This window comes from Rhinopithecus roxellana, chromosome 6 (assembly GCF_007565055.1).
Source record: "Rhinopithecus roxellana isolate Shanxi Qingling chromosome 6, ASM756505v1, whole genome shotgun sequence".
Taxonomy (NCBI): Eukaryota; Metazoa; Chordata; class Mammalia; order Primates; family Cercopithecidae; genus Rhinopithecus; species Rhinopithecus roxellana.
In genome coordinates this window covers 17,412,137-17,434,774 of record NC_044554.1, presented here as the reverse complement: position 1 = coordinate 17,434,774, position 22,638 = coordinate 17,412,137, and the positions used below count along the sequence as shown (strand labels likewise).

The window sequence follows — 22,638 nt, the reverse complement described above, 5'->3', positions numbered from 1 at the left end:
AGTGTGTTACTATTATTTAGTTCTCATTAAAATAGTTTGTTATTATCTTTACTTTGTTCCAGAAAAAGAATCTGAGCCTCCAAGAGGTTAGGAGACTCAATCACAGTCATGCATCTGTGAGGCACAAAGCAAATCCAGGGTCTCCCTCACAGCCCAAGCTGTGCCCACCCATGTATGTGAGACCACATAGCTAGTGAGAGGTGGAGCTGGGACTAGAACCCAAGTCAGTTTTACCCCAAATTCTGTATGCATAACTCTCACTCCACCACCTCAGAAATTGTGTTCCTGTTTCTATCTTTGCCTCATAACCAGGACCCCTAAGACTCCCATTGATTATGCCAGTCTCTGCCACTGTGAGTGAATTCTCCTATCTAGTCCCATCCTCTCCCCATGGGGCAGATCCTGGGGTTCACCCACTGAGAGATCTGCTCCAGCCTCTAAATAAGGATTCAGGTGCCTCCTCTCCCAATTAAGGTGAATGTCTCCCCTGGTGCTCTAGATCACATCCTCTCTCATCTCAGGAATTGATTTCACCAGTTAGCCTCTTTCCTCCTGAATCTTCACACTGTCTCTGCTCAGATTCCTTCTCATCTGGATGTTAGCATGCTTATCCCACCGAAAAGAAATCTCTTTATGGAGGACTTTATTCCCCAGTAGCCACTATGACACTGCTTCTTCAACCCCATAACCATTTCTCAGTCCCACTTCCTCACCTTCCATTTATTCAGACCCACTGCAATCTGATTTCTGCCTTTGTCTTAGCAATTGAACTGCTTCCACTGAGGTCACCAGTGACCCTCCTATCTGACAAACCAATAGAAAGTCTTGTATTGTGAATATTTACATCTACTACTTCTTGAAGCTTTCTTTCTACTTGGTTCTCTGTTACTTTTCAAATGCTTCACTCATTCTACAAACCTAAGGATTTCACTTTTCATGCAACACAATTTTGCTGCATTATTTTAAGTTTTACCTGACATATATCTCTGAGCACCACACAGTAGAGCCAATTACTATGGAACTTACACACGTAAACCCAAACTCATTTTGGTGCAAACTTCAAAACGTAGTTCAAACTACATTTGAACCCATACTCCCAAAGGCACCTCAAACTTATTTTGCCCATAATCTAACTCATGAGACTCCACTCAAAGAAGCCTCTTTTTTTTATCTCAGCCAATAACACCATCATCCACTCAAGTTCCCAAGCTAGAAGTCATCATAGATTTCATCTTCTCCTTTATAGCACTTCTTCATCCCCAGCAAATCTCCGGGACTCATCAGTTCTCCGGAGTATCTTTTGACTATGTCTCTGTATCCTACCCTCCTCACCCTTCACTACCATTACTGAGCCATTCAATTAGGTCTATTGAAGTATCCACTGTGTGCCACGTATTTGCTAAGTACTGGGAATACATGATGAAGAAAATAGGTATAATATCTCCACTAATGGAATGTATGCTGTAATGGGGGATATGCACATTAATAATTATAAAATTATGACATTAATATGATCTAATAAATATAATTACAAATAGTACCATATAAAGGAAAACTGCAGGATACAATGAAAAAGTATAATAAGGAACCTTGATTAACAATGAAAGGTCAGGGGCATCTCTGAGAAAGTGATACTTAAGCTGACACATAAAAAAGGGTCAGAGATAGCTATGTGAAGAGTAAGACAGAGTGGAGAAATGAAGGAGTTCGTGCAAAGGCCCTGTGGTTAAAAACACCTGGATTAAGGAACTTCAGCAATTGAAGAGGAGTGATGCATGCACTGGCCAGGGAATCGGTAGGAGCCAATTTCTTCAGAGCCTTGTAGGTTTTGCATTTCATCTCAAGTGTCACAGGAATTCACAGAAGGATTTTCAAGCATAATCAAATTCAATGACATCGTCAAATTTGCTGTTGTTTCAGCTCAAGCAAGAGAAAATAGGGCATGAATTACAATGGTGGCCATGGAGGTAAATAGAAGTAGATTTGAAATAAACTTCGGAGATAGAAAAGACAGAAATTTGGCGGTAAGGAAGGAAAGGAAAGTGTTAAGAACGACTTTCAGGCCAGGCGCGGTGGCTCATGCCTGTAATCCCAGCACTTTGGGAGGCCAAGGTGGGTGGATCATGAGGTAAGGAGATCAAGATCATCCTGGCCAACATGGTGAAACCCCGTCTCTACTAAAAATACAAATATTAACTAGGCATGTTGGCACGTGCCTGTAGTCCCAGATACTTGGGAGGCTGAGGCAGGAGAACCGCTTGAACCTGGGAGTTGGAGGTTGCAGTGAGCTGAGATTGTGCCACTGCACTCCAGCTTGGCAACAGAGCAAGACTCCATCTCAAAAAAAAAAAAAAAAAAAAAAAGACTTTCAGGTTCCTGTCTTAAAAACTCAGAGGGCAGGTGAAATTTCCCAAAATAAGGAACACTAAAGAGTGAAGAGTGGATTTGGGAGGAAGGACAAAAGATTCCATTTCTGTATGGAATTTATGATGCTTATAAGACACCAACAACTCAATAAAGATTTATTTAGTGTTGGTGTACAATACCAAACAGACCTGTAATCCATCTTAAATTACTTTAAAATCTTTCTAGATGGATTTCTCAAAAACAAAAAAATAATCAATGCTGTACATTCACCATTTTTTTAAAATGTCAGAACTAGATTTTTCCATTTGCAAGTATTGATAGCCTTCTACATTTTCTTTCCAATTTTTTACAGTATACCATAAACCCAGAGCAGGTTTCTCTCTTTATTCCTCTTATCTTGTTCAGAAAGTAAATAAAAAGCCCTTTATAGTTGTTAATATTTTCTTCAAGACTCACCTCACTCTGAGTTTTAGCCTTCCTAGCACAATTCTTCCTCTTCCAGTCCATTCCTTTATTCCTGTTTAAGGCTTTTCATCTTGCCTGCTTTATTTTGAACCTATCCTTTATGTAGCTGAGTTTATCAGAAGACAATATGTGCAGATTTATCCTTTTTGATAGTCATTGGGATTACTTGAAATGGTTAGATTGCTCTCTCCATAAGGAACAAAGTCAGGGGAGAAATGGCTGTTTGAAAACAATTTTACAGTGTTTCTAAGAAAAACGCTTTTATTTAAAAGATACAGAAAGGATCATTTTTAAAGCATTGCAGAGAAGCCTCAGCTCCCCATATTAAAAACAAAAACAAAACCAAAAACACTTTGGGAGGCGGAGGCGGGTAGATCACGAGGTCAGGAGTTCGAGACCAGCCTGGACAAGATGGTGAAACCCCGTCTCTACTAAAAACACAAAAATTAGCCAGGCATGGTGGCGGGCACCTGTAATCCCAGCTACTCGGGAGGCTGAGGCAGAGAATTGCTTGAACCTGGGAGGCGGAGGTTACAGTGAACCAAGATCAGGCCACTGCATTCTGGCCTGGGTGACAGAGTGAGACTCTGTCTTAATAAACAAAAACAACAACAACAACAACAACAAAACAGATTCTGCAGGCCAAAGATGGCAGCCATGTGAAATTTTCTTTGCAAATTGAAGGCATTGCTTGGCTAACACATGGTGACATGATGTTTGAGCACTGGCAGCAGTGTGTCTTCCGCACTTGCTAAGGGACAGGTATTTTCTTAGCCTAGGTCAGTTTCATTAGGAAAAATTGCCCTTTTACCCACTTTAAGCAGCTTAAACAAATTATCTCAAAGAACTGCAGGGCTTAACCCATTTAATGAATTTTAATAAGGAATACATGAATTACCCAAAGACCAGAAAAAAAAAGTGAATAATATTGAACTAGTTCTGATGGAAATTAGCTCATGACTCTACTGGCTTACATTTACCAAAGGCTGAATTTCTGATGGAAAGCTTAGGTCTATTTTCCAGGCTCTGGGAGAATGGGAGGATGTTTAAATTAAAGATTAATTTTATTAGTGGTATTTTCTCCAACAAATTAACCCTAAATGGAGATTATAAAAGCCATGGGGCTTTTTTTCCTCTTTGGGAAACTTTTAAAAAACAGTTTCTTGTATTGAAAGGGTTTCTCACAATCCCTGAAATATTTTCAGAAATGTAGTGAGAATGTGAATTCCGTTTATTCCCTACAGTCCTTCATAAGAAAGGATAACGTAAGAAGTAGAAAGGTCTGTGTGGGTGTTCATGTGAGTTTCCTGTCTTCCAGCAGGGCATCACAGGGACTGTGAAAAAAAAAAAATTCTCTCCATTTATTACTTTCTCTTTTTTCTCTCTTACACATGTGATATGTGCACAGTTTTGTTCTCTCTTTTCACTTTTTTCTTTTATCGCTTGAAAAAAATTTTAGTTGTGGTAAAATACACATAACATGAAACTTATCTTACATCTCAGTGTACAGCTCAACAATGTCAAGTGTATTCAAATTATTTTGTCTTCTTTTCTTAAGTAAAACAGAACACACAGCTTTTAAAAACCAAAGGCATGGAAATCAGTAGTGAAACATATCTTTGTTTAAAAGTCATTCCTACTCCTCTTTTGCTGCTTAAAAAAAAGAGAACTAGAAAGTGTTTCCCCAGAATCTCCATCATTTTTAGTAACTGCAGAATCCCCTATGAAATACATGATGTTGTAACAGTAATCTTCAAAAGCAGAATCATATATTCTAGCAAGTATTTGAGCTAAAGGAGAAACTATTTCACATTCTGCAAATGGGAGTCCAGTGTGTCGACTGCAATACAGAGGGATGTTGAAAGGCTTAGTTCTGTTTGGGAAAATTCCTGAAAATCTTGAAAAGTTGTCTTGGTGGCCAGGCACGGTGGCTCACACCTGTAATCCCAGCACTTTGGGAGGCCGAGTCAGGTGGATCATGAGATCAGGAGTTCGAGACCAGGCTGGCCAATATGGTGAAACCCCTGTCTCTACTGAAAAATACAAAAATTAGCTGGGCGTGGTAGTGTGCACCTGTAGTCCCAGCTACTTGGGAGGCTAAGGCAGGAGAATTGCTGGAACCCAGGAGGCAGAGATTGCAGTGAGCTGAGATCACACCTCTGCACTCCAGTCTGGGTGACAGAGCGAGATGCCATCTCAAAAAAAAAAAAAGGAAAAAGAAAAGTTGTCTTGGTGTTATTCCAAATTGACAATATCATGATGGATTACAGTTGCTCTTCATTGTATTTTGAACTCTTATTTGAATTGGGGTGATTTTAAGAAAGTTCATCATCTTTTTGCCCTGTGAAAATAAATAATAATAAAACTCTTACCACACAAATGCACACCCAGATAGGAGATCTCCACTTCAGATCTGCTGTAAAGACATTGATGTTTTTTCATTTTGGTTATCATGTGTCAGGAGAAGTAAGTTCTGAAAAGAGCACTCTGTAATTTGCATCAAGCAATTTGAAAATGGCCTTTTGTGGCACTAGCATTGGCCATGGCATCCTGTATTGCATGAGGTGACCTCAGTCCAGGATCCTAATGAGAAGGCAGTCAGCACAATGCAATGATCTGTATAGCAAATGCAGTGTTCTAAGGTTTCTCAAAATCAAGATTCCTGACAATAAAGAAAATAGTAAATATTTTCAGGGTTTTTTTTCCAAATGAAATAAATATTACCTACAGTAGATGTTACTATTGTGTTTTTGTTTCAAAATGGTTACCAGGGACATATATAAATTGTTCCCTACATAGGATGACCAGATTTAGCAAATAAAAATATAGAATTCCTAATTAAATTGAATTTCAGATAAACAATGAGTAATTTTTTAGTATGAATAGGTTCCAGAAATATCAAATAATTTTTAATAGCAGTATGTCCCATGTAGTATATGTCTCATGCTATATATGGAACATACTTATACCCCAAAAATTATTCATTGTTTTCTCTGAAATTCGAATTTGACTGGGTATATGTTTAATCTGGCAACCATATTTCTGCAGTTCATTAAAAATTGTATTTAGGGCTATCAGGGGAACCTGCACCCAATATTTCAACGTAGATTCTTTCTATTTTCCCTAAGTGTTGGGCAGTCTGAGAAATAAAGAGAAAGAGTACAAAGAGGAATTTTACAGCTGGGCCTCCGGGGGTGACCTCACATTTTGGTAGGTCTGTGATGTCCCACCTGAGCCACAAAACTACTAAGTTTTTTTGTTTTTTGTTTTTTTTTTTTTTTTTGAGACGGAGTCTAGCTCTGTCACCCAGGCTGGAGTGCAGTGGCGCGATCTCGGCTCACTGCAAGCTCCGCCTCCCGGGTTCACGCCATTCTCCTGCCTCAGCCTCCTGAGTAGCTGGGACTACAGGCACCTGCCACCGCGCCCGGCTAATTTTTTGTATTTTTAGTAGAGACGGGGTTTCACCATGGTCTCGATCTCCTGACCTTGTGATCCGCCCGTCTCGGCCTTCCAAAACTACTAAGTTTTTATTAAGGACTTCAAAAGGAAAGGGAATGTATGAACAGGGACGACGAGGTCACAAAGATCACATGCTTCTGAGGCCAATAAAGATCACAAGGCAAAGGGCAAAGCAAAGATCACAAGGCAAAGGGCAAAATTAGAATTACTGATGAGGGTCTATGTTTAGCTGTGCATGTATTATCTTGATAAACATCTTAAACAACAGAAAACAGGGTTCAAGAGCAGAGAAACAGTCTGACCTTAATTTCACCAAGGTGGGGTTTTTCCCCACCCTAGAGAGCCTGAGGGTACTGCAGGAGACCAGGGAGTATTTCATTCCTTATCTCAACCGCATAAGACAGACACTCCCAGAGCAGCCGTTTACAGACCTCCCCCAAGGAATGCATTCCTTCCCCAGGGTATTAATTATTAATATTCCTTGCTGGGAAAAGAATTCAGTGATATCTCTCCTAATCGCACATCCGTTTATAGGCTCTCTGCAAGAAGAAAAATATGGCTCTATTCTGCCTGACCCTGCAGGCAGTCAGACATTTAGTTGTCTTCCCTTGTTCCCTAAAATCGCCGTTATTCTGTTCGTTTTCAAGGTGCACTGATTTCATATTGTGCAAACACACATGTTTTACTATCAATTTGTACAATAGTGGTCCTGAGGTGACATACAATCTCAGCTTACAAAGATAACAGGATTAAGAGATTAAAGACAGGCATAAGAAATTATAAAAGTATTAATTTGGGGAACTGATAAATGTCCATGACATCTTCACAATTTATGTTTAGAGATTACAGTAAAGAAAGGCATAAGAAATTATAAAAGTATTAATTTTGGGAACTGATAAATGTCCACTGAAATCTTCACAATTTATGTTCCTCTGCCATGGCTCCAGCCAGTCCCTCCATTTGGGGTCCCTGACTTCCCACAACATCTCTCCCTTTCTTTTTATATAAATGTGCCATGGTGACAAAGCCTTGTTCGTTCTCTCGATTTTGATTCAGGATCCTTTGGCTCCTCTGGCACACTAAAAACAAATCAATTAAACAGAGAAACATAATTCCAAAATTTACCACAGTGGAGCCCCCAACAGACTTAATCCAAGTCGTGGGGTTTAGTCCAGAAAGACTTTCTGCCACCTGATCTAATGCCTCAGCTCCAGGAACAATGGATAAATGAGCTTGAGAGGCTTCAAAAATTTGTTTCTTTAGTTTGGTTTTGTCCAAGGATAAATTATCTTCCCTACGTTCTAGAAGGTGTCCTTTGACCATTTCCCATGAATGATCAGTCTCGTTGTAGGAATATGGTGTGATACAGAAATCAGAAGTATTCCAATCGCACTGCATTTGCATGCAATGTTCGAGATTCATAAGCCAATCCCCAAGCCAAATAACAGACTGTCTTAAATCATTAATGTGATTAGCCAATTTCTCTGCTGCAGCTCCAGCCAGTCCCTCTGTTCAGGGTCCCTGACTTCCCACAACATAGGGCCAGGCACAGTGGCTCACATCTGTAATCCCAGCACTTTGGGAGGCTGAGGTGGGCAGATCATGTTAGGCCAGGAGTTTGAGACCAGCCTGATCATCATGGGGAAATGCCATCTCTACTAAAAATGCAAAAATTAGCCGGGCATGGTGGCAGGTGCCTGTGGTCCCAGCTACTTGGGAGGCTGAGGTGGGAGGATCACTTTAGCCTGGGAGGCAGAGGTTGCAGTGGGCTAAGATCACACCACTGCACTTTGGCCTGGGGTGACCAAGTGGAACCCTGTCTCAAGAAAAAAAATTGTATCTAGTTGACATGTAGATTCAATTTACATTTCAATAATGAAATCAGTGTTGTCTTTTTTCTTCTGTAATTTTCAAGTACCAGGATTTCCTGCCTAAACAATCTGCAATGTGTGTCTGTTTCTCTGCCCATCTCACTGTGCTCTTAGATGCAGAGTTACAAATATATTCTAGTTTTATTTCTGGTTCCAAAGAAGACAGATTTTACAGGTGTAATTCAGTTTTGTGTTTTATATTAAAATGCATCTATTTAAAAATAAATTTTAAAAATGCATCTAGTTTCTATATTAGCTACATCTAAATTTTTCCATTTATTCTCTTTTTTGTTTTATGTTCTTATCCATATTTCATTTAACTTATAACTGTATCTTGAGCTCTTTTGCTTTTGTCATAAGACTAAAGCTTAAATAAATACATTTGCATTTGCACACACACAAATGCACACTCAAACACACAACAAGTTGCTCAGGATAAAAGTCAATAAATGATCAGTATGAAAAACATGAGTCAGGTCATTATAAAATAAAAGTTTAATCCTACCAGAGAATTCTAATATACAGCTTTCTTTTTTTTTTTTTGAGACGGAGTCTCGCTCTGTCGCCCAGGCTGGAGTGCAGTGGCCAGATCTCAGCTCACTGCAAGCTCCGCCTCCCGGGTTTACGCCATTCTCCTGTCTCAGCCTCCCTAATATACAGCTTTCTATAGAAGTAGGGGAAATAAAGGCCAGAAACTAAAACAAACTATTATTATTACTACTATTTTAAAGAATATGGCTCTTTTTCTATAAACTTGGTTTTGTAATGGACTACCTCAACTCAGAAAGGCTGAAGAAAAGGTTGTCTGTATCTCTGTTCCTGTTTCCCTATGAAGATGGATGATGAGGTACCCCAAAATTAATATTCTCAGATGAACCAAGCCTAGAAAAATGCTTAGACTTGAGAAAGGCTAGGACGCCAAGTGAGGTATAGTAGTTTCTGGGGGATGAAAGGAATAGTGTCCCTATGATCTGTGAGGCAAGCAGCAAAGGCAAAATTTAGCAAGCAGTTTTTAAATAATCATGCCCAATAGAGATTATTCCATTCACAGTGTGGAGATTCAACACACAATACACGTATATGCAAAACTTCCTAGATCACTGGAAGTCTTATCTTGCTTTTGTGATCTATGCTCTACCAGAATAATTTCAGAAATAAGCTCAATATAATAACCAGCATGTCTCTTCAAGGATTTGAAAGTTTTGATTTGGTTTTTAATGCTTTTTAATTTTAATTGAAATAGATTAGATTTCCTAGAGGGGCCATCCCCACAAAAACATACAAGACATTTAAAGCAGTTTGACCCACAACTTCCCATGAAGTTGAGCAGAAAGTTGGAGTTTAATCACATAGAAAATTTGACCTTCTCTCTTCATCAGGACCAAATTGAGTATATCCAAAATAAATGTTTTTCATTCATCTTAATTTAAATGTTTGTAGCATGATTAATAATTTGACAAATAAACAAAAATAGCATTTTTTTTAGGAAATTATTCTGATGCTCTCTCTTACCACATGGAATTCCTTACTCTGCAGCAAGCAACTTCTTTTTAACAATGATTCAGAAAGGGCTACTATTGCTTCAGAGACTGAAGCTTCTGCAGTACAACTCAGCATTAGAAATATTCCAGAAACTGCCATCACGTGAGCAGTAAAGGAGCCCTGGGTTGCATCAATGGTCTGAGGTCAGACTGAATGAATCAGCCTTAGAAGAATGAGGAGCCCAAGTACCCGTGATAAAGGGCAGTCAAATTAAACACCCTCTCTCCTTGTCCCTTCTCCGCCAGGCTCCTGCTTACACCATTTTAGTTCTGACACCATAACTCCTGAGAGGGTAGATGATTATACATTTTCTATAGGAGGGAAAATCTTCTTTTAAGATAACGTCTCATGTGGAGATGAGAGCACCATTAAGAGGAACTATTTTCAATACCTCTGTATCAAAGTCTAAGAATCCCAGCACCCATCAAATGTGAAATAGCAAATACTCAAAGTCTGTTTGGACATTGCAGGAAGAAGGTGACGACACAAAGAAAGTACAGGAAATAATTGAATATTTTGACATTGTGAAAATATATAAACAACGTCTTTTCTCAAAAGTACTGTTGCTGGCAATTCCATAAAACAGCAAACAAATTTTATATTTCACTGAAGACAATGGTTAATCAGCCAATAGGTTAAAATTTGTTTCACTTTTAAACCCATGGTCGAATTGTTTTCATTGGTATTTTACAGAATGAGTCAAGGAGATAAATGTGTTTATTTATCTGTAATTTTTACTGTCAACTCTTTCCCGAAAGGATGCAATTAAATCCTTATAAACCATACAGTGAACATAATTTTTTTATTAATTGGAAAGAGAAATAGTGAACAGTGTATGTAAGACAGAAAGAGAGCTAATTTTACCAAGCTTCTTGGGTAAGATGGTTATTACCCCTAAACATTAAACTTTTTTTTTCTTTTTTTTTTTTTTAATTATTATTATACTTTAAGTTCTAGGGTACATGTGCATAACGTGCAGGTTTGTTACATATGTATACTTGTGCCATGTTGATGTGCTGCACCCATCAACTCGTCAGCACCCATCAATTCGTCATTTACATCAGGTATAACTCCCAATGCAATCTCTCCCCCCTCCCCCCTAACATTAAACTTAACTCTAGGTTCTAAGGAAAGCTTAGAAACATGATGGATTATATAGTTTAACTTTTTTTTTTTTTTTTTTTTTTTGAGACAGAGTCTCACTCTCTTGCCCAGGCTGGAGTGCAGTGGTGGGATCTTGGCTGACTGCAACCTCTGCCTCCTGAATTCCAGCAATTCTCCTCCCTCAGCCTCCCAAGTAGCTGGGATTACAGGTGCATGCCTCCACACCTGGCTAATTTTTATATTTTTAGCAGAGACAGGGTTTCACCATGTTGGCCAGGTTTGTCTCAAACACCTGACCTCGGGTGATCCGCCTTTCTTAGCCTCCCAAAGTGCTGTAATTACAGGCGTGAGCCACTGCACCCAGCCCAGTTTAACTCTTTTCATAAAATTAATCATCACTTATTCACAACAATGCATTGTGGTACAATTACTATTTTTGCCATGCTGAGTTGGATTCCTTAATGTGTGTAGATAACTATGTATCCCGATTTCTACAGATATTTCCTACAAATGGAAAGAGGAATAGTTGTCAACTATGCCCATTTTGAACAAGTCTGTTTTAAAGATGAAAACATAGTATGTGGCATGTTTTCAGTATTCATTTTTATTAGGGATTTTGTCAGAAACTACCTGATATTAACTGAAGTGAAAATTGTTGAAAGAAGGAAGATACATGAAAAGATATGATTTTGTTCTATGTGCTCGATTAAGTTTTGGATTGTTAGGACCAGCATGTGGCAGTGCCCTCTCCCTCTATTTTAAGCTTGTTTTTATCACCTTTAAAAAATTGATTTCATATGCTAAAATCATAATTTTTAAAAAGGGAATTAATCTATCCTTTACTTTTAATTATCTTAATCATTTGAATCACAACAGGGTCGCTCAAATCATTATATTTTGTGATAATAGAAAGAGATCAATACATTGGGTAAAAAAGGCTTCCATGATACATGGTTCATTCAATTAACAAACATTTTGAGCTCTTCACACAAAATATTTGCTAGTACTGGGACACAAAGATGGAAATCTGCCCCATCTCAGTGGAGAAACACTCACAAAAATTTATAGTGGAACCTGATTCATAATGTAGGTATATACATTATTTTTAAATTTAGGAATAATGAAAGCTTATTAATTGATTTTTAACCACATAAAGCAGGTAAATAAAACAATCATTTCTTATACTAAGCAAAGATATTTACCTTTGAAATCAAAATGTATGTCAATATCCTCTCTCTCTCTCCCACTCAGGCTGTGCAATAGAAATCCCTAAGGGTAACTGAGTTTCGAACCTTGTCAAGCCCTGACCATTTGATATATGTTCACTTGCCTTCTCTGTGCCTTAGCATCTTCAGTTGCCCAATAAGGAATGTTCTTAGAATCATTACTACAATTCCAATGAAATTATTTGATTTTGAGCTCCTTGAGGAAAATGATACAGCCAGGCAGAAGTTTGTTATTGTTATTGTCGGCTATTAACTAATTTTAAATCAATTACAATTATCTTAATATCATGCCACCCGTAAGTGGCAGTGGGCAATATTTTCAAAGTTCAAATATTGTTTTCTTTATTACAGGTTTCTTTTCTCCATGGAAAACTCCAAAGCCTGTAAGTTGCAATTATTATGCTTCTTTCTTTATTTCTACTTACTATTGCAAGTTCATTAAATAAAAGTTGAATCTGGTGACCTCAAAATCTCTTTCAACTCTAGAAGTCTGTGATGTCAAATAAAATAAATCCTCTGTGTCGCTTTGTCTTGTGTCTGTCCCACAAGTACAAGAGTCACTCATCTTACCTTCCTATAAAAACAATTCTGCCCTTTTAAAATATATACTTGCAAAATGAACATTAACACTATGCAGCCTAATGTAATGAAACTACTTTAGAAACCTTTTGTTTTTCTCCTGTCCACAATACTATGTAGTCTTCATACATGGAATTTTTAGAAATAATACAAACTATAGGTCCAGAAGTCTTGACCTGCAAATTAAATCTAGTCCACAAAAAATTTAACTCTGTATATATTTACATTTACATTTTAATATCTACAGAGCTACATATGTGTATGTGTCATGTGTATCTATGTTAGCTTTGTATATTTGTGTATATATAAAATATGTATGTGTATATATACATATAATGTGTGTATATGTCTTTGTGTGTACATATGTGTATATATATACACACACACGTATATTTAAGCTCTGTAAACTGTATATATATTCTGTCACACCTGACAATCACTCAAAATGGTGCTTCTGAATCTTCTTCAGATACTGGAGATCTCTACCATCATCTGACTACTCTAGGCCTACTTCCCTATGAAACATGCTAAAATGTCTGTGCCAATATAGGAAGCTGGTGGGTTTTAACAATCTTTTTGCAGAGCTAGGCTAGCCAAGTTGGCTTAGCAGTTAGAGATGGTCTTTACTTGCTGATAGATTGAAACTATGAATTGCCCAAGTCCCAAGAGCTGGGACTGGTTTTCTGGGATCCCATTTTATGTGTTACAATACTCTACCCTAACTGGATATGTGAAATCCATGACCGGAAGAGGCTGCAGCAAAGCAGAACACTCTCCCTGAGCAGGACCTCATTTAGGATTTGACTCATCTGGTCCACAAAGAACATTAGATGGGAAAACCAGTCCTATTTAAGCTTAGCAAATCACTTAAAGATGCATGTGATTTTGAAAAGAGATACTTTTTTTGTTTGTTTGTTTGTTTGTTTCTTAACATTTATTTTAGATACAGGGAGTACATGTGCAGTTTTGTTACATGGGAATATTCCGTGATACTGAGGACTGGAGTAAGGATCCCATCACCTAGGTAGTGAGTATAGTACCCAATAGGTAAATTTTAGCCCATGCCCCTCCACCCCAAGTAGTCCACAGTGTCTATTATTCCCATATTTATGTCCTTGTATGCTTAATGTTTAGCTCCTACTTATAAGTGAGAAAATTCAGTATTTTATTTTATTTTTATTTTTATTTTTATTTTTTCCCCCATTAATTCATCATTTATATCAGGTATAACTCCCAATGCAATCCCTCCCCCCTTCCCCCCTCCCCATGATAGGCCCCGATGTGTGATGTTCCCCTTCCCGAGTCCAAGTGATCTCATTGTTCAGTTCCCACCTATGAGTGAGAACATGCAGTGTTTGGTTTTCTCTTCTTGTGATAGTTTGCTAAGAATGATGGTTTCCAGCTGCATCCATGTCCCTACAAAGGATGCAAACTCATCCTTTTTTATGGCTGCATAATATTCCATGGCGTATATGTGCCACATTTTCTTAATCCAGTCTGTCACAGATGGACATTTGGGTTGATTCCAAGTCTTTGCTATTGTGAATAGTGCCGCAATAAACATATGTGTGCATATGTCTTTATAGCAGCATGATTTATAATCCTTTGGGCATATACCCAGTAGTGGGATGGCTGGGTCATATGGTACATCTAGTTCTAGATCCTTGAGGAATCGCCATACTGGTTTCCATAATGGTTGAACTAGTTTACAATCCCACCAACAGTGTAAAAGTGTTCCTATTTCTCCACATCCTCTCCAGCACCTGTTGTTTCCTGACTTTTTAATGATTGCCATTCTAACTGGTGTGAGATGGTATCTCATTGTGGTTTTGATTTGCATTTCTCTGATGGCCAGTGATGATGAGCATTTTTTCATGTGTCTGTTGGCTGTATGAATGTCTTCTTTTGAGAAATGTCTGTTCATATCCATTGCCCACTTTTTGATGGGGTTATTTGTTTTTTTCTTGTAAATTTGTTTGAGTTATTTGTAGATTCTGGATATTAGCCCTTTGTCAGATGAGTAGATTGCAAAAATTTTCTCCCATTCTGTAGGTTGCCTGTTCACTCTGATGGTAGTTTCTTTTGCTGTGCAGAAGCTCTTTAGTTTAATCATATCCCATTTGTCAATTTTGGCTTTTGCTGCCGTTGCTTTTGGTGTTTTAGACATGAAGTCCTTGCCCATGCCTATGTCCTGAATGGTACTACCTAGGTTTTCTTCTAGGGTTTTTATGGCATTAGGTCTAACATTTAAGTCTCTAATCCATCTTGAATTAATTTTCGTATAAGGGGTAAGGAAAGGATCCAGTTTCAGCTTTCTACTTATGGCTAGCCAATTTTCCCAGCACCATTTATTAAATAGGGAGTCCTTTCCTCATTTCTTGTTTCTCTCAGGTTTGTCAAAGATCAGATGGCTGTAGATGTGTGGTATTATTTCTGAGGACTCTGTTCTGTTCCGTTGGTCTATATCTCTGTTTTGGTACCAGTACCATGCTGTTTTGGTTACTGTAGCCTTGTAGTATAGTTTGAAGTCAGGTAGCGTGATGCCTCCAGCTTTGTTCTTTTGACTTAGGATTGTCTTGGCAATGTGGGCTCTTTTTTGGTTCCATATGAACTTTAAAGCCGTTTTTTCCAGTTCTGTGAAGAAACTCATGGGTAGCTTGATGGGGATGGCATTGAATCTATAAATTACCTCGGGCAGTATGGCCATTTTCACGATATTGATTATTCCTATCCATGAGCATGTTATGTTCTTCCATTTGTTAGTGTCCTCTTTTATTTCACTGAGCAGTGGTTTGTAGTTCTCCTTGAAGAGGTCCTTTACATCCCTTGTAAGATGGATTCCTAGGTATTTTATTCTCTTTGAAGCAATTGTGAATGGAAGTTCATTCATGATTTGGCTCTCTGTTTGTCTGTTACTGGTGTATAAGAATGCTTGTGATTTTTGCACATTAATTTTGTATCCTGAGACTTTGCTGAACTTCCTTATCAGCTTAAGGAGATTTTGGGCTGAGACAATGGGGTTTTCTAAATATACAATCATGTCATCTGCAAACAGGGACAATTTGACTTCTTCTTTTCCTAACTGAATACCCTTGATTTCTTTCTCTTGCCTGATTGCCCTAGCCAGAACTTCCAAGACTATGTTGAATAGGAGTGGTGAGAGAGGGCATCCCTGTCTTGTGCCAGTTTTCAAAGGGAATTTTTCCAGTTTTTACCCATTCAGTATGATATTGGCTGTGGGTTTGTCATAAATAGCTCTTATTATTTTGAGGTACGTTCCATCAATACCGAATTTATTGAGCGTTTTTAGCATGAAGGGCTGTTGAATTTTGTCAAAAGCCTTTTCTGCATCTATTGAGATGATCATGTGGTTCTTGTCTTTGGTTCTGTTTATATGCTGGATTACGTTTATTGATTTGCGAATGTTGAACCAGCCTTGCATCCCAGGGATGAAGCCCACTTGATCATGGCGGATAAGCTTTTTGATGTGCTGCTGAATCCAATTTGCCAGTATTTTATTGAGGATTTTTGCATCGATGTTCATCAGGGATATTGGTCTAAAATTCTCTTTTTTTGTTGTGTCTCTGCCAGGCTTCGGTATCAGGATGATGTTGGCCTCATAAAATGAGTTAGGGAGGATTCCCTCTTTTTCTATTGATTGGAATAGTTTCAGAAGGAATGGTTCCAGCTCCTCCTTGTACCTCTGGTAGAATTCAGCTGTGAATCCATCTGGTCCTGGACTTTTTTTGGTTGGTAGGCTATTAATTATTGCCTCAATTTCAGAGTCTGCTATTGGTCTATTCAGGGATTCAACTTCTTCCTGGTTTAGTCTTGGAAGAGTGTAAGTGTCCAGGAAATTATCCATTTCTTCTAGATTTTCTAGTTGATTTGCGTAGAGGTGTTTATAGTATTCTCTGATGGTAGTTTGTATTTCTGTGGGGTCCGTGGTGATATCCCCTTTATCATTTTTTATTGCGTCTATTTGATTCTTCTCTCTTTTCTTCTTTATTAGTCTTGCTAGCGGTCTGTCAATTTTGTTGATTTTTTCAAAAAACCAATTCCTGGATTCATTGATTTTTTGGAGGGTTTTTTGTGTCTCTATCTCCTTCAGTTCTGCTCTGATCTTAGTTATTTCTTGCCTTCTGCTAGCTTTTGAATGTGTTTGCTCTTGCTTCTCCAGTTCTTTTAATTGTGATGTTAGAGTGTCAATTTTAGATCTTTCCAGCTTTCTCTTGTGGGCATTTAGTGCTATAAATTTCCCTCTACACACTGCTTTAAATGTGTCCCAGAGATTCTGGTATGTTGTATCTTTGTTCTCATTGGTTTCAAAGAACATCTTTATTTCTGCCTTCATTTTGTTATGTACCCAGTAGTCATTCAGGAGCAGGTTGTTCAGTTTCCATGTAGTTGAGCAGTTTTGATTGAGTTTCTTAGTCCTGAGTTCTAGTTTGATTGCACTGTGGTCTGAGAGACAGTTTGTTATAATTTCTGTTCTTTTACATTTGCTAAGGAGTGCTTTACTTCCAATTATGTGGTCAATTTTGGAATAAGTGCGATGTGGTGCTGAGAAGAATGTATATTCCTAGTGATTTGGGGTGGAGAGTTCTATAGATGTCTATTAGGTCCGCTTGGTGCAGAGATGAGTTCAATTCCTGGATATCCTTGTTAACTTTCTGTCTCGTTGATCTGTCTAATGTTGACAGCGGAGTGTTGAAGTCTCCCATTATTATTGTATGGGAGTCTAAGTCTCTTTGTAAGTCTCTAAGGACTTGCTTTATGAATTTGGGTGCTCCTGTATTGGGTGCATATATATTTAGGATAGTTAGCTCTTCCTGTTGAATTGATCCCTTTACCATTATGTAATGGCCTTCTTTGTCTCTTTTGATCTTGGATGGTTTAAAGTCTATTTTATCAGAGAATAGGATTGCAACCCCTGCTTTTTTTTGTTCTCCATTTGCTTGGTAGATCTTCCTCCATCCCTTCATTTTGAGCCTATGTATGTCTCTGCATGTGAGATGGGTCTCCTGAATACAGCAGACTGATGGGTCTTGACTCTTTATCCAATTTGCCAGTCTGTGTCTTTTAATTGGAGCATTTAGTCCATTGACATTTAAGGTTAATATTGTTATGTGTGACCTTGATCCTGCCGTTATGATATTAACTGGTTTTTTTGCTCGTTAGTTGATGCAGTTTCTTCTTAGCCTCGATGGTCTTTACATTTTGGCATGTTTTGCAATGGCTGGTACCGGTTGTTCCTTTCCATGTTTAGGGCTTCCTTCAGGGTCTCTTGTAAGGCAGGCCTGCTGGTGACAAAATCTCTAAGCATTTGCTTATCTGTAAAGGATTTTATTTCTCCTTCACTTATGAAACTTAGTTTGGCTGGATATGAAATTCTGGGTTGAAAATTCTTTTCTTTAAGAATGTTGAATATTGGCCCCCACTGTCTTCTGTCTTGTAGAGTTTCTGCCGAGAGGTCTGCTGTTAGTCTGATGGGCTTCCCTTTGTGGGTAACCCAACCTTTCTCTCTGGCTGCCCTTACGATTTTTTCCTTCATTTCAACTTTGGTGAATCTGGCAATTATGTGTCTTGGAGTTGCTCTTCTCGAGGAGTATCTTTGTGGTGTTCTCTGTATTTCCTGAATTTGAATGTTGGCCTGTCCTACTAGGTTGGGGAAGTTCTCCTGGATGATATCCTGAAGAGTGTTTTCCAACTTGGTTCCATTTTCCCCCTCACTTTTAGGCACCCCAATCAGACGTAGATTTGGTCTTTTTACATAATCCCATACTTCTTGCAGGCTTTGTTCATTTCTCTTTCTTCTTTTTTCTTTTGGTTTCTCTTCTCGCTTCATTTCATTCATTTGATCCTCAATCTCTGATACTCTTTCTTCCAGTTGATCAAGTCGGTTACTGAAGCTTGTGGATTTGTCACGTATTTCTCGTGTCATGGTTTTCATCTCTGTCATTTCATTTATGACCTTCTCTCCATTAATTATTCTAGCTATCACTTCTTCCACTCTTTTTTCAAGATTTTTAGTTTCTTTGCGCTGGGTACGTAATTCCTCCTTTAGCTCTGAGAAGTTTGATGGACTGAAGCCTTCTTCTCTCATCTCGTCAAAGTCATTCTCTGACCAGCTTCGATCCGTTGCTGGCGATGGGCTGCGCTCCTTTGCAGGGGGAGATGCACTCTTATTTTTTGAATTTCCAGCTTTTTTGCCCTGCTTCTTCCCCATCTTTGTGGTTTTATCTGCCTCTGGTCTTTGATGATGGTGACGTACTGATGGGGTTTCGGTATAGGTGTCCTTCCTGTTTGATAGTTTTCCTTCTAATAGTCAGGACCCTCAGCTGTAGGTCTGTTGGAGATTGCTTGAGGTCCATTCCAGACCCTGTTTGCCTGGGTATCAGCAGCAGAGGTTGCAGAAGATAGAATATTGCTGAACAGCGAGTGTACCTGTCTGATTCTTCCTTTAGAAGCTTCCTCTCAGGGGTGTACTCCACCCTGTGAGGTGTGGGGTGTCAGACTGCCCCTAGTGGGGGATGTCTCCCAGTTAGGCTACTCAGGGGTCAGGGACCCACTTGAGCAGGCAGTCTGTCCATTCTCAGATCTCAACCTCCGTGTTGGGAGATCCAGTGCTCTCTTCAAAGCTGTCAGACAGAGTCGTTCGGGTCTGCACAGGCCTCTGCTGCTTCCCCTGTTGTTTTTTAGCTGTGCCCTGTCCCCAGAGGTGGAGTCTACAGAGACAGGCAGGTTTCCTTGAGATGCTGTGAGCTCCACCCAGTTCGAGCTTCCCAGCGGCTTTGTTTACCTACTTAAGCCTCAGCAATGGCGGGCGCCCCTCCCCCAGCCTCGCTGCTGCCTTGTGGTTAGATCGCAGACTGCTGTGCTAGCAATGAGGGAGGCTCCGTGGCCGTGGGACCCTCCCGGCCAGGTGTGGGTATAATCTCCTGGTGTGCCCGTTTGCTTAAAGCGCAGTGTTGGGGTGGGAATTACCCGATTTTCCAGGTGTTGTGTGTCTCAGTTCGCCTGGCTAGGAAAAGGGATTCCCTTCCCCCTTGTGCTTCCCAGGTGAGGCAATGCCTCGCCCTGCTTCAGCTCTCGCTGGTCGGGCTGCAGCAGCTGACCAGCACCGATTGTCCGGCACTCCCCAGTGAGATGACCCCAGTACCTCAGTTGAAAATGCAGAAATCACTGGTCTTCTGTGTCACTCGCGCCAGGAGTTGGTGACTGGAGCTGTTCCTATTCAGCCATCTTGCTCCGCCTCGAAAAGAGATACTTTTAAATGTTTAAAATGAAATTTGGTTTATCTTAACCAATGTCTAAATAGTTTCTTCCTTTCACCACCAAACTTAAATCTGTGCTCTGTGGTTATACACATCTTTATCTAATTTAACAAGGAACCTTGCAACCTCATCATGGTGCTACAATTATGCAATCTAGTGATTTCCTTATACGTCCCACATTTATACCAAATTATGTCATTTGGTATAATTGCAGCATTTGCTGTCATTATTGTAATTACATTCATAGTCAATAATTCCAAAAAGTGTTTTATAGAACTCAATGTACAATTAATCCCAAATCCATGTATTTCTACAAAAGCTAAGGCTTGGACTTCCAGGGCATAGACAAAGGAAGGTAAAAGGCTATAGATTTAATGTCTTCCATGTATCTACCGGAAACTCTTGAGGACTATAATGAGAGGAAGTGTGGCATTAATATACTTGTTTAGGGTGCTGGCACTGAAGGCATTCTGCCTGGACTCAAGTTTTGCTTCTTTCCCTAACTAGATGACTTGAGCTAGCTATGTAAGCTATCAGAGTCTCAAGTTCTATATCTGTAAAATGGAGATAATAACACCCTCTCACTTGGTTATTGTGAGGAATTCTACGAGCTAATCTATGTAAGGTGCTTAAAACATGTTGCCTCTACATGCTGAGCTTGAAAACATGAACTACTATCACCACAGGAAGCAGACCCTCCATTCATGAGCCTTTACCAAGTCACTTAAGGATGCTCTATGAAATGAACATAGTTGACTGAACTATTAATCAAAACAAGTGTATAACAATATACCCACAGTATGTGGGCTTATACACACTGTCCTCTGAGTGTGGCCCTTATTGGCCTTCTCTTATCCAGTCCCGCTTTCCTGGGCATGGACACTTTGGGACTGGACAAGAGAGGCCCAATAAGAAGCTTGTTGAGAAATAATCATGTGGCCAGTAACATAAACTCTAAATAGGTGAAGGCCAGGAAGATGCTAGGTGGAGGATTGATGATATCTTGGATCAGAATAAGGAAATGTTATATGGGGTGAGATCTAGCTTCCTCCTAGTCCTGTGTGACTCCCTGACTCTTTTCTGTCTTACTGATCTACATCTCATGCTATTCCATGTCAAGATAGTCACTTCCTGTTGAACAAGTAATATGCTAAAGTAGTGAGTTCTCATTCTCTCCATCTGGAAAGGATCAAGTGCATTCTTCAGATACAGAATCAAGATAAATGCTGTCATCTTCCAACCTTGCCCAAAATAGTGAGGGGAGGATTTAAACTACTCCACTTTCTACAGTAAGAAAACAGTTTCTGAGCAGAGCATTTCATGGGAGTAGGGGAGAGGGGCCTGCCTCATTCATAATCTCTTTACTATTTGATGCCTGGGTGTGGACTGTATGTCCAGGCTGCTCACTGATATTTCAGTGGCTGTCCTTTCATGAAGTTTCACACACATCCATTCATTCACCAAGGCCAGCAGAGATACAGACTACTCTCAGCTACAGAAAACAACTTTATTTCCATTTGTGCTTATTCTAGTGAGATGTTTATAAACATTGGCCTGGGTGTGGACACCACTGGGACTGGACAAGAGTGGCCCAAAAAGAAGCTTGTTGAGACATAAACACCTGGCAGGTAACAAAAACTGTAAACGGACAAAGGCCAAGAAGATGCTAGGTAGACCAAGTGAGGCCCATCTACCTCAGTAAGGGGACAGGATCAGAATGCAGGGGGTTCATGAAGGTAGAAAGGAGCACAGAGTGAGTGTCCCAGGTAGAAAGCAAAAGTCCAGAGACCAAAGTGTCTAAGGAAGTAGGGAAGAGTCAACGGAATCCACCCCTCAGAAGGTGCAGTCGGGCCAGCACACCAGCCCCAGCTAAGAGGGTGACCCCTGACCCTGGGGCAGGTGGTTTGCCCCATGGTCTTCTGGGTAGGAGTCACCAGGTAACTCCATTTAGGAGGGAGCAGGGCAGGAGGTGATGGGGAACAGAATAATATGTCTGCTTTTTCTTGGGTGCAGTGATTTTCTGCTTTACAGCCTTTTAGGAAACCCTGACAGAGTGACTCAAGGGTTAATGAATGTCACAGCAGGAAATTGTGAATGCTTTGCTAAGCATGAACTGGACTCTTGACTAATTCCCCAATCTCTGTGCTACAGAAATTGTAGAATTTGTCAGTCTGCCATGGCAGCCTTCCCAAACAGTGCCCAAAGCATTACTTGTTCTGTAGTTTTAAGATTGTTTTTTAGAAACACCAATATTTCATATGAAGCATGTCCAATGACTGTACATGAAGAATACATATACCAGCAAGACACATGTGGGTATGAAGTAACCCTCAATGGAATATGGGAGAAAGAAATAGACATTTGCTGAAGCCCTATGATGACAAATAGGAGATACTACAGCTCCCCAGACCATATTTCTAATTTATTTACTTTTTAGTATTGAGTATCTTATATTTGAAAACAGAAGGGATAAAGTCACAGCTAGAATGCATCCACCTGGTGCCTAACATCAGCTAAAGTGAAAAATTACCAAGGATATGCCTTTACCCACAAATGTGGCCTTCCACATCATGGCAAGGTCACCCAGAATGGATGACCAAGGAAACCCAGAATAGCTTTCTGTATGAATTTTGCTATCAAATGAATTATGAAGAACATAAAGATTTTTACAAATGGGAGCACAAGACCTGCTGAGCAGAAAATTCACAAAATTCACTAAAACTCAAACCATATTTACCAGTTATTCTC

The 22,638-nt window shown here is 39.5% G+C and overlaps 1 protein-coding gene across 2 annotated transcripts in view; it reads left to right on the top strand.

Annotated features, from left to right (window-relative positions):
* MAGI2 (membrane associated guanylate kinase, WW and PDZ domain containing 2) overlaps positions 1-22,638 on the top strand; it is a 1,518,597-nt gene that overhangs the window by 1,311,378 nt on the left and 184,581 nt on the right. For both annotated transcript variants that reach the window (XM_030933117.1, XM_030933118.1), the window contains exon 11: positions 12,386-12,417. In XM_030933117.1, coding sequence (XP_030788977.1) covers positions 12,386-12,417 — 32 coding nt within the window. The remainder of the gene's footprint in view (positions 1-12,385; positions 12,418-22,638) is intronic.